The sequence below is a fragment of the Pieris rapae genome, chromosome 21 (genome assembly GCF_905147795.1).
Source record: "Pieris rapae chromosome 21, ilPieRapa1.1, whole genome shotgun sequence".
Lineage (NCBI taxonomy): Eukaryota > Metazoa > Arthropoda > Insecta > Lepidoptera > Pieridae > Pieris > Pieris rapae.
Window position 1 is genome coordinate 2,395,961 of NC_059529.1, and position 13,214 is coordinate 2,409,174.

At 34.8% G+C, this 13,214-nt stretch overlaps 1 protein-coding gene across 1 annotated transcript; it reads left to right on the plus strand.

Annotated features, from left to right (window-relative positions):
- The first annotated feature begins 3,907 nt into the window (after window positions 1–3,907).
- Window positions 3,908–12,948, plus strand: LOC110995446 (cyclin-dependent kinase 5 activator 1). Its single transcript, XM_022262613.2, has 2 exons — window positions 3,908–4,653; window positions 10,703–12,948. Exons 1-2 carry the CDS (start codon window positions 3,955–3,957, stop codon window positions 11,081–11,083), a joined length of 1,080 nt encoding a protein of 359 aa, XP_022118305.2. The 5' UTR covers window positions 3,908–3,954; the 3' UTR covers window positions 11,084–12,948.
- The last annotated feature ends 266 nt before the right edge of the window (window positions 12,949–13,214 follow it).

Below are 13,214 nucleotides of genomic sequence, written 5' to 3' on the forward strand. Positions count from 1 at the left end.
CGTTAACAATTTAAAGCTATAGAATTTTAATTTATTTTTGCCATTTTTTGCAAAATTATCTGGAAAAACCTCGAAGTCAATAAAACCGCAGAAAACTCATGTCTATTCCCGTCTAATTATTGAGTGTCGCTTCACATCAAAGCCGTTCAGATGAAGGGGTGTCGCCGGCGAAATGGGGGTGAAATGGCAAATAGGAGCCGACGTCTGCTCACCCATCACAGATAATTTGTATTTTACATGTATCTCCATATTTCGAAATATTTTAACATTAAACATTTTGACGAAGAGGTGTTTAATTACAATTTTAATTAGAAGTTGTCTTTATAATGATTAATTTTAGTATTGAACCATTTAATAACGTTTTTAATTATAAGATAATTAAACCAAGTTGCTTATTAGGTATGAAAATAAAACAATGATATCTTTACAATTTTGTTCTGTGGCGAGGTGTTGCGATGTTGATAGCTCTGGGGTTACTCGCCTTTCAGGCGCCTAATAATTTAATGGGTATTTGTGCCTGGATAGAGTTTACTCAAAAATAGCGGGACACAAATAAAATAACACACACGAATACAATTATTACTATGGTCTATCAAAAAACATTTACTAAGAAAAATTGGATTGAATTAATTTTTTTACAATTAACACTAAATTCTCTAATTATTTATTTATTTATTTACACTTCGTTGCTAAAGAAAAGTTGTTGAAATACAAATAACACAATATATATAAATTACAAGGGATGCAACGGGCGGCCTTATCGCTAACAAGCGATCTCTTCCAGGCAACCCTAATTATGACTAAAACCGGATGTGTTTCACGACACAAGGAAGCTTATGTAACCACGTGGTAACACAACGATTCGCGTGTTAATCACAGAAAAGCAATGGACAAAATAATGGCAATTTTCGATTGATTATGATTTTCCGACAGTGTCTCTTATACACGCACAAACAATCAAACGAAACTCAACAAAATATCTTGTCTTGTTATACACTCGCAAAATCCGTGTATTTTCATACTGGCATAAACGACTATGTTTGTACATTATTTATGATTTTTTTATAGATTAAAAGAAACCCTGTCTATTTATAAATAAATGGTTATAAAACTTTGTTTCCCCTTTTAAAACAGCGAAACAAGAGTAAATTTTGAATTATAACTATAACTAGGTACTGAAGGGGTGAACAAGTTTAGGGTGAAAATGTATTTGTAGATATTCGGAATGTTGTTATATGGAAGGGATCTGTGGGATTTCATATTAATTATAGAGTAAGAGAGTTTAAATTAGGACTTTACTCGTGAAGGGGTTCCGATCTATGGTACTAAAGTAACAAAAAAAAGTATATAACAGTGGCGCGATTCAAATATACAAACTCGGTGGAGAGCAACCAAAGCCTTTTCTATAGCATATATGTTTACAACTGCAACAGCTATCCAATTTTGAGTTTGAATAAAAGCTAGGTGTCAATGGGAATGTGACGAGTTTTTTCGTGATAACGGCGTTTTAATGAAAATTGTATTCAGGTCAGCCACTGCGGATTTAGGTTGATTTTTGACGCAGAAAAACCGGGAAAATAACTGGATTTTCAATGATAGGGAAGATGGAGCAAGCTGGTTACCGCATTATTATGTAATGGTTGCAGATGAGAACTTCTAGGATGGCAAGGTAGAATACAAAATACCATCCATAGCACCATGACGTGCGTCTTTCCACAACTAAACGTTCCTTGAGGCATTTCTTTGTTGTTGTTGTTGTGCGCGACAACCACTATGTGGAACTAGCTGCCCGCTAAAGTATTTCCGAAACAATTCGACTCAAGGGCTCATCAAGAAAAAGGCAACCTCTTGTCCCTTTGCCCCCTGGAACAGGAAAAGAAAATTCATAGGCTCATTTAAAGTATATATATATCAATAATAAGCTAGTAAATAATAAGGTAGAACTTGATTTCGTTGCCTGCCGTTGAAAGTTAGTTAGTTAAGTAAAACGGACCTTTTGGAAATTCAGAAACTTCATAAAACTAAGATTCACATACATGGCAAATTCAAATTCATTTTTGATGTACGGCAGCCAAACAGTGTCGTTTTTAAACCCTTGAGTGGAAACCTAGAAGTTTGTCTCTTGGGTCATGCCCATTAAGAGAACTTTGTGTCACATTAAAAATTATTAGCGTCTATATCACTACAATATAGGTAGTAAGATGGGCTGGGTGCTGGTATGGGATGCCACCTGTTCAGACACACTGGCCCCTGGTGGCTGGAAAAGCTAAAGCGTGCAAATACAGGGGTCTAGGCTATAAGGCTTTTTAGGGAAATATAAAAAACGTTAGTCTACTTCACAGGAGACCGAAGAGCTGGCAGCTACCTCGGACAAAGCTGTCAGTATCTATGCCACCTTGCCTAAAGGGACTCCTTTTAATAATATATTTTAATTATTAAATGTAAAGGTTAGTTATTAGGTATATTAGAATTAACTACAATTATAATTTTTATTTCATTAAATATAGGTCTAACGTTTGATAAGTAAATCTTTTTGTTTTATTTTGATCGTCGACTATTCCTATAGGTTTAAAGTTGAGTTTTGGATCTCTCATATCCCTCTCCTTTACTATATCTTTCAGGCAGGCAAATAAGAAGATGGGATGGGCAGGAAAAAAGCGGGTCCAATGTAGATGAACCGCTAGAGAACGCCAAGATTTTTTGAAGGAATATTTACAGGAAGCCTTTGTCGAAGGACAATCTGTAAATAAATAAACACTGTTTGCCGATATTATAGATAGGGAACTAAACTATATTGCTTTATATTTAGCATCCAAACATTTATTGTATCTCTTACTAAAAATATATAATATAGTGTTTTTATTTTAATTTGTGGCCATTTTGTAAGCACACCTTTGTTTATATTGGATACTGCACGAGATAGGCAGTTAATTGAGATTTGTGATTAGTAATTCCGTGATCAAGTGGGGATGTTGTTTATCAGGGCGGGGCTAGCTTAGTTAGTGTTGGCTTTACACGGATCGGATTTTTAAATTTCGATGAAACGACAAGCTTTTTACCGCCTTTATTAATAATATTCCTAAAAAAGTGTAACTTATAAAATATAGCGTTATTATTATTTATAAGTGTAACAGGTAATTTTTTTGTAAAGCTCTGTCTAGCTTTCTCGTTCTATTGATCGCGCTAGTCCTTTCTGCATATTGAAAAAAATTCTTGAACTCAAGACACAAGAATCTAGGGGTGAAATGCAAATTGCAACAGTTATCGTTATCGTGCACCCCTAGTTGCGTGTCGGTCAGCTGGTTGCGCGCGCCGCGGTCGATAGCAGTGTTCACAACCGTACGATAATTATCGTACATGTACGATAATTTCATAGCAATGTACGATGTACGATGGTACGCGACTATCGTACACAGATTGTACGATAATTTGCGTTCTCATGAAAAATTTGATTATTACACAGATAGCCCTATGATAATTACAGTTTTTAGTGTTAGTGCCATCTATTGGCTCATTGTTTTATTAGGATCACATGCCGTTGCTTCATGGCGCAACCCTTTCATTGGTTATTACTGTTGTTCAATATAAATTCGAAATGTTGGCACGTTCATGACACTCGAAGTGCCCTCGTCCGACGTCCACTCCGTCAAATTTAATTTGAATTATTATTTTTTCAATTTAAAAAACACAAGTTTACAAGATTTAAACTATAAATCATTTCCTACATACATTTATTATTGCACGTTTCATATGATTTTTAAAAGTATTTTATCCATTTTCCTGACTTGTACGATAATGTTTATCCATGTACGATAATTTTTCGGCCTCTTGTACGATAGTTGCCTGGCTTCAGGTTGTGAACACTGGTCGATAGGTCCCGGGAGGCTCCACGCAGGCGCGGGACTATCGAGCCCGCATACTGGCCGCCGCCACCGCGCGCCTCACACGCAATGCATGCGGGAACTTAGCGGGACAACGCGCGCGGGCCTCATGGGCACCGTGCTGAGCTTCAGCCCGCGAGAGCGGCGCCCGCCCACCGCCGCACCGCCGCCGGACCGTGCCGCCCTAGCGTACTCCTACGAAAGACTCAACAATGCGAAGAACAGGGAAAACCGCGAGCTCACGCGCGAAGAACGGCGAGCTACCCTCGACGATGCCGCCAAAATCATTTCCGAGAAAACGGCCCTCGAGAAAAATCTCAAGAAACACTCGCTGTTCATCAATGCACTGTCGTGGAAGAGATTCTCTACCGCCAACAACAATAAGAAGAAGTTGGAATGTAAAAGCAAGAGTGTGACGACTTTCAGAGCGCCGCTGACTGACAATGCGCCGCTGGATAGGAATAAGAATGTCAGCATTGGGGGCGCAATATACACGCGGGCCCCCGTGGTGCCCCCGCCGACAGAGGTAGCGCGGACCAATGCACTCAACAATAACGTGTGTTACACGGAGAAGTTGCCGACAACGGCCGTGGGCACTGCCCCGGTGGTAGCGCCGAGGAAGACCGTGATACAAGCCTCTACCTCGGAATTGCTCAAGTGCCTGGGGATGTTCCTCCATTCGCGATGTCACCGGCTAAGGGACTTCCAAGCGGGAGATGCTGTGATGTGGCTGCGGACAGTGGACCGTTCGTTGCTACTCCAAGGCTGGCAGGTAATGCGCACGCATTGTATCGTCAATAATCGAAACATGCGTTAGATGTCTAGTATACCGCAGAATGAGTCACTGGCTCAATAAAAAATACATAACAACGTTGTGTTATTAAGAAAAAGATCGTCGATTTTCCCTAATCCATAGCTATATTATATTCACGTAAAGTTATGTATTGATTTTCCAATTTTCTTTTGTTCTTCGCTCCCCCATTCATTGGAGTAAACAAACAAAAGCTTTATAACCCTTGAGCAAAGACGAGAAAATGAATTTAAACATTTTATAAATTTTGTTGTAAATTTCTAGTTTTATTATTTATGTCCGTTACACTTAATGAAGACGATGTAGAAATTTATATCTATATGTAATTATTCATAGTAAAGTTTTTATTGCGTAACACCAAATACACTTTTATATTGCTTTAGTTATATTATTTTGTGATAAATATTAATAATAAAATAGGATATGAAAAATTAGGATACTGATAGTTCATATACTAATAATTCATTACTCTAAATAATTAAATTACCTAACTTTAATTACCTTATTTGCAATCTAACATTTACAGTATATTAGTAATAAAAAAAATCCCTAAAATATATGAAGCTGGTCCGGGCTTGTTTTGTTTTACTACTCGAAAGACCGCCAGGGGTCGCTGCTGGCATTGTACCTAAGAGCCTTGACATATGATCAACAGAGGACTTTTGTGTTTTATTTTAATTGAAACAAATATGAAATATCTAAGACAAAAGACATCTGAAATAATCTCATCATAATAAGTAGGATGCTCAATTCATCATCAATCATTCATCAATTTTGGAACATAAGATCATCAAGGTATCACTTATTCCACGTCATTAAATTCGAACCTGTAGGCATCCCTACTCATCGGCAAAGAAGACAGTAGGTCGAGAGAAAAAGCCGGCGTAAAAAAGTCTCGGTACTCTTTTAAAAAAAAAGCACATCATCAAACAACAGTACAATATTTTAAACAAATATAGCAAATTAATTACAAGTAGGCCCTTTTATCAACTACATAATCGCTAACTATATAGAAGGTTGCGATATCCCACACAAATCGTTTTTGTATTGAAGGAGTCGCATGTGTCTGCTAGCCCTCCGCGAATACATATACAAAAAACCATGTAAATTCATTATTCATTCATTCGCCTTAAGTTTTATAGAATATAGATTCGTCGAGATTCGTCGCTGTGCCCAATATATTAATACCATTTCAAATTAATATCAATGTTACTAGTAAAAATGTTTGGCAAAGTTTCCTCTCTGTTCTCCTCCAAATCAAAGGATTTTTCAAGAACCTTTTCTAGACTACACTTCATCCTAAGAGAACCTACAACTTACTATGAGACAAAACTACAACGATACAGACTAATGCACAGAATATATATTTGCCTATTTACAATATTTTTGTAAAGTAATTATTCTATTTTTAAACGCGTCTTTGTATAAAAGTAATTTTTCGTCACACTCAACGATAGGAGGTTATTGCAATAACAAAGATAGATTAATGATTGGGATAGATTCCAAATAAAATACGCTTAAATTAGAAGAGTTATTTTAATTCCATTTGTCAAAACTAATCACGGTCATGGTTTATTTATTGTGTATCCGAAGACCTCTAAGACAAAATTGTTAGGATTTTAATGATTTTCAATTCCAATGATTCAATATTAATTTATTTTAAATTACACTGATTTATAATTAGCTCAAAGTGTTGTCTCAGTGTGCTTTAAGTTTTGTGGTTATTGTTTCTATTAGATTGACAATAAAAATAAATTATTAACCTCTTGTAATAGATAAATAAATTAAAAATGTATTTATGTAACTTCGCAAGATAACTATTTAATATTATCTAATAATAGTATGATTTTAATATGTGTTTATTTTCCTTTTTCTATTAACGACTAAGAGACCTTAAACAGCTATAAACCTGATGCAGGCAAATTAAAGTCCATACACTATCGAACACGGAATTTACAAAGTTTTTTGTCGGCTTCAAATATTTAGTCATCCCTGGGAATTGTTAAAACAGGCGCAGAAATATCTATGAATTGTCCTTATATAATATTGAGTCATACATTAAACTATTGAAACTAATATTGATACATTGTAAAAACATCGCTGCCCTGATTATCTCAAGATTGTCTCTGGCCATCTTTTACAAGACTTGGATCTCGGTTCATTCAATATGTATGAAGAGGTCGCTACACGTCCCAATCAATAACGTCTCGCTTCATGAATAAGGGTTTGTTTAGAAAGGGACAGACTGTCTTGGATAGAGAGAGAATGTTTGTTGTGATGTCATTTAATATCTAGTCGAAAGGCGAGATCGCCCTGGGGCTTTTTGAAAAATATATAATTAAACCTGCAACCTTCACAATCGATAGCTTAATATATATTTGTGACTTGGAGCTAAACAGTCGGCATTATTAGTAAGAACATGCGTGGGTGTTTCTCACAGATTATGAAATGTCTTGTGATTGTATAACTGTCTTGAATTATTCTATGACGCCATGAAAAGATAGAATATTTAAGGTTGAATTCTTAAAAGGCCGGCAACGCACTCGCGGGCCCTCTGGTATTGAGATTGTCCATGGGCGGCGGACTTAACATCAGGTGAGCCTTCTGCCCGTTGCCCCCTGTTCTATAAATAAAATGAGATTTAAATTTCACTAAATGCTTACTGTAAAATACTAATGATGAATACTGTTTAGACTGTTCTAGTAAATAAATAATGATAAAAAACAATTGAATTAAAGTTTTACATGCAACACTCATAAATCACCAATTAACAAATTAATTTAGGAATGTTCGAAAAACTCTAATATTCTTTAGTACTTAATTTAAAATAATTTTATAATTTAATTAATATTTTCTCAATTACTTATATAATGATTCCGTAATATAAGATGTGGGTATTCCTTCACATTTCTGTATCTGTTACATTGGCAATGTTTGTATATACGGGTGTTCAGCAGTATGTAATACCCATTAAGCAATTGCACACGGACTATGTATTTGTAGTTTGATGCTACTCTAATAAATTGATTATATTTTATTGCCAAAGAGACACAGCTGGGGTTAAAAACACAAGAAACACAAAACCTGACGGTCGCCTTGTACGTTATACAAGTTATTATATGTATATAACGATGTAAATTAATGAATTTTAGCGATATACATAATTCGAACATAAAAACCCGAAAAAATTAGAACGTTGCCCTACATTAGAATGTATTAATTCGTAGAAGCTATTCGCATTCTTAATACATACATGAATAATGTGATCCACTTACAAATACGTGAACTTTATCAAATAATAGGTTTTTTTAATATATATTGTATTGTAGGTCATTACTCATTAAAAATTAAAAGAAAATGAAATTTAAAAATTTTGGTCCCTGTTGCAGTATATTTATTTATTTTTTTATTTATTAACACTTCGTTGCATTACATAAAAAATAGACATTAAATTAATGAAAAGCAACTGGCGGTCTTATCGCTTTTAAGCGATTTCTTCCAGACAACCTCTATGAGTAAAGGAAAAAAAACATGGATTACATGATGTATACCCATAAGACTTGCAGCATTTCGCTGTATTGCGATACTTATTCGTTGAGAGAGGGTAGCACCAGACCAGCTTAGGGGTACCGGTACTATCTACCTGGCCAACTTAAATCTTTAAATAGCGCGTGTGCACGTTGAACGCCATGTCCTTAGTCCAAAGGGATCAGAATCGAAGTTGGAGGAAATACTAATATTTTGATCCGTTTATTATTTTCCGCCTGTCTTAGCTTTTATATTCTTTTTTCCATAGATTTATTGTTTTAATTGCATTTTTTAATACTTTAAATAAAGCTTTAATTACTACTATTATTTTAAATGGTTCTTAACAGCTCACTTTGACGATTCTTTTTCAACTAAGTAATTGAGACAAAAAGCATAGAACATTTTCTTTCGAAATTGTTCTGATATTTTAAATTCATTATAAATATCAATGAATTCAGAGAGTATTAAATATGCAGTTTAGGTTTACTAGTTGCAAAATTATAATATATTTATTAACATAATATTGTCAAATTTTGTGTGTGATTTCTTTATTATAGGAGACATTTAATAAAATAATCACACACAAAATTAGACAAACATAAGACATGAGAAAAACTATGCCAACTAGAATATTAAAAAAAGAAATTAACTAACTAATTGTAATAGACTCAAACGTCAAAAAAAGAAGTACATATTAAATACTATTCTAATTTCAAATTACTCCCAGTTCTCACATCAAGCGCGTGGAACGGAAGATAAGAACTGACACATTTAAATCGCCAATTTTTATGTTTTACACAATGTGTTTACACAAAGAGCTGCATGCATTACACCAAGTTCCTCGTGACTTCTTTATTAATTATGGTTAATAGTAATATTAAAATAAATTTAAAACTAAGATTTGTCCTCTATCAGCAGGAGGTATGGTAAAATAGGAGCACGCGAATTACATTCTCGTAGGAACAACACGCAAAATATAGTCGAAATAACTAACTTACATACACTGCATATACGAATTCTAGTTCGACTAGTCACCACCCGTTCACGAGTATAACCCAAGGCCAGCCATCGCCCCCTCGCCATATTTTAGGGAGAGAGACGCATGGACGCCAACAAATAGCAGAACTTATATAGACTATAGTAGATCTTTAATCGTTGTAACCTTGTATGTATATATGTGAGAGAAGAAAATAAAGATTATTATTATTATTATTATCTTAAAACTATCCCTGAACCTATGTGATTCGTGGATTTATTATTTTATTTTTACATTTTAAAAGGATTCTTTTAAAAGGTTTGTTCTTTCTAGCTAATGTACAAATGCTTTGAAGAGGATTAAGCGTAAAATAGGTACCTTTTATTGTCTCATATTTCCTGTATCAATATCCACCCTCTTTGCAATATTATACTTACTTTTAGAGACTTTTGTATTAGGTTACTGCGTGACAAAATTATTGTTTGACGAGATAGGGATACAAAGCAAAAACAAAATAAAAATTTGGTTATTTTTAATAACAGTTTTATAATCAGCTGCCATCATGAACTTTGTTTCGCCTTTTTTGTTTTTTTACTGTTCACTTTTCGGGAATAAAAACCAAATCAAACTAAATGAAATTTTATTATAATTAAAATAAAAAATGTTTATTCATTTTAAGTAGGTACATTTTCATTTCTAGGTGTAAGATTTGGAAACCCTTTTAAGTAAAAAATACCTGTGTCAGGGTTCCCAGCTCTTCCATAAACAAACTTAATTCCTAATGCCTTAAAATAATTACATTATTTAACCTTATTTTTTTTTTCTTTTTTCAACCGTTATCAACACGTCTGAGTGCATAAGTAAGTGTGTGGGAGCAAATGTGTGAGTGAGTGAATTAAACAATATTTACAATTCTCTGTACCTTCAAAGTGATAATTAAAATTATTAAAATGAATAAGACCTGATCAGTGACCCCAGAGCCGGTACTTTTCAGGCTCAACAAATAAATATCACAATACAGCAAGGAAATGCTGACAGGTAGTTTAGTGCACCTTAATTATTTTAATGTTTTACAAATTTCTCTCCATTCACAAAGTTCTTGAATAAATAAAATACTCGGATTACCATAAAAATCGCTACATTCGAAGACCCCTGCTTGGAAGTTTGCGCTAAGTAACAATCTGCGATTGATAACTTTATTTATATAGATAAAACCTAGTTCTATTTTCAGAATATATAAATAATCTATTCGTTATTTTCATACTCGGGGTACTTGGTTTAAATTCCGTCCTAGGTGAACACATAGACTGTCAGTTTGAATTTTTTTTAAACAGATATAATATGTATTATTTTGACCTAATGTATTTTTGAAGGTATTTCTGAAGCTACTCTATATATATGGCTAGTGACTAATATAATTATTACGACAAATATATCTCATTAAAATATGTCAATCCACGATTCTTTCTTCAATGTAAATTAAAAAAAAACATTTTCCAATTTCAGGACGTTGCGTTCATCAACCCAGCAAATGTGGTCTTCGTCTACATGCTCGTCCGAGAGTTAGTCGACGGGGAGAGGATAGGTCGACCACAGGAGCTCCAAGCCGTCGTCTTGACATGTCTCTACCTCTCATACTCCTACATGGGCAACGAGATCTCCTACCCACTCAAACCTTTCCTCGTCGAGGACTCCAAAGACAAATTCTGGGACCGCTGCCTCTTAATCGTCGATAGACTGTCTTTTAACATGTTAAGAATCAATTCCGAGCCGGGTTTCTTCACCGAGGTGTTCACGGAGTTAAAGGCTTGTGGGGCCATTGAGAGCCCTCCCCCCGCACCACCACACCCCGCCCCCGCACCCCCGCACGCGATAACGGCCGCCTGACATACAGAGGTCGCCGTCTTAAGGCTAGCGTTAACAGACCGGCCCAGCCGTGTTTGATGTCGGCTTCTAACTGCCGAGAGTCTTGGTCGATCGGCGATTGGCTACGAATGGTCTTATAATCGCGTTGCAAACATTTAAACCTTCAACTAAAGTCAAGTTAAAGACACTTTGTCGGTAATGCAACCTTCGTGAGAAGTATTTGTTTCCGATATGAAAAAGATTTGGTGTTTGCACTGACACGTGTTAAATGTCGCCATAACACTATATTCTTATTGATGTGGTAAAAATAGATTGTATTATAAATGCATTGCTACGAAACTACTGCGTTCTACGCCGTAGCAAAATACTCAGTGTGATGTTTTAAATTACATTCGTCGATTGACCATAGACCCGAAGCAGAATATTAATTTGATCAAAACGCATATTTCAGCGTCTCGGACAATTTCAAGTTAATTGTGATAAAAATAATGAAAGAGCTAATTAAATAGCGAATTTATAAGTAATGATGATCCTCAAATCATTTACGAATGAGAATGAATGACCTAAGTCCCAGGAGTCACGTATGTATATGTATATATTGTTAATACATATGTATAACACATAATAATGGACCTATTATTAAAGTTGTGATTTAAGTCACACTTAGAGTTTCTGTAGTAAATACAGACAGTATTATATAATTTTTAAATTTGTGTTTAACTGTAATACTGTGCGTATTTTAATATAATAATTGTAATACTTTGAGGTATAAATCCTTTACCAATATGAATTATGGACAACGATGTCAACTATAAAAACATACGGTGTTTACCTGGGTCCTTTAATAATTCCACACAAGTGCGTTAGTCTCTTCTTGTAGCTATTTATTCATGTCTATACAATACTGTAGGTAATATCTGATTGTCATGTTAACGTGAACAGTCTTAGTCCAATAGATCAGCGGTTAGCCAATAAGAGTTTCGTGTAGTAGAAGAATCGTATTGAAAATTAGTTAGATAATAGGAAAACGCAGGCGGGGGGTTGCAATAAGGCTCCGGATATCCGGTCAAGTCCTTCAGATAAAAGTACGTACGGCCGGCTCAAAGCACGTTCCGTCTTCAAGTGCTAATTCTAGTGTGGGAAAAGTGTGTCATCGCGTTTTGCCATCTCTTTGTCCTTTGACATTTGGTTTAAAAGACGTCAATTTTAAAACGTCAAATCTTAAGACGTCAAATTTACTTAAATCAATTAGCACTTTCAGACGGGGGTCTAACTTTAATATAGGTCAAATTTTGCGATGTTTTGTACAGATAACATTAAACTTAGTACTTAAGTATAGTCTTTTAAAAGATAATTTCCCAGAAAAATCTTGCGATATTTTGTTTTATGGGGACTAATGTTTTATAGGCGATTAGATATTATTGCTTCGTATGGCACTCGGTATACTCAAATAGTCTAGAACAGCTTATAGAAGGATTTTAGGACGGATAAAAATTACGTAAAGTATAATCTAATTATAGCTAATTACACAATTACAACACATACAAAGTTTAAGGCTCTATTGACATTTACGATATTATTCACGTTAATAAACGGTTGAGTACCTGTAATTTAAACTTTGTCCAAAATCCCCCGAGTGCCAATGACATCTAGTCATTTTAACCTAAGTAATAATAGAATCTCAGTTAAACTCATAATTGTTCGTGTAAGGTAGTTGATTGTATGTATTGTTTCGTGTATTTTTTGTTGTTAGCGTAATGTTAAGATTAATGTTAGTATTATGCACATTTCGTTGGTATACTACATCTCTCTGGAATTAATAACAATTTTACAAAGAGTTTGAAGAGTTTAGGTATCTTAGATCGAGTACGCAAAGTCACATATTCATTTCAGCCGACTACTAAAAAAAAAAAATTACAGCTCTTGTGGTATTTTTGAGAGGAGAATAAAAGTTAGCTAATTAATAGGTCGAACCACGTAACCACGCTCTTGAAAATAATTTTGAGAAAAGGTTGAGATTCAGAGACGAAGTTTCACCATCGGACGTCAGGGCAGAATACAAAATACCCTCCGTATCACTTTATCGTCCTTCGTTCCACAAGTAATCGTTTCTTGTGGCAATTTCTGCCAAGTACTACCGCTAAAGAAAAAA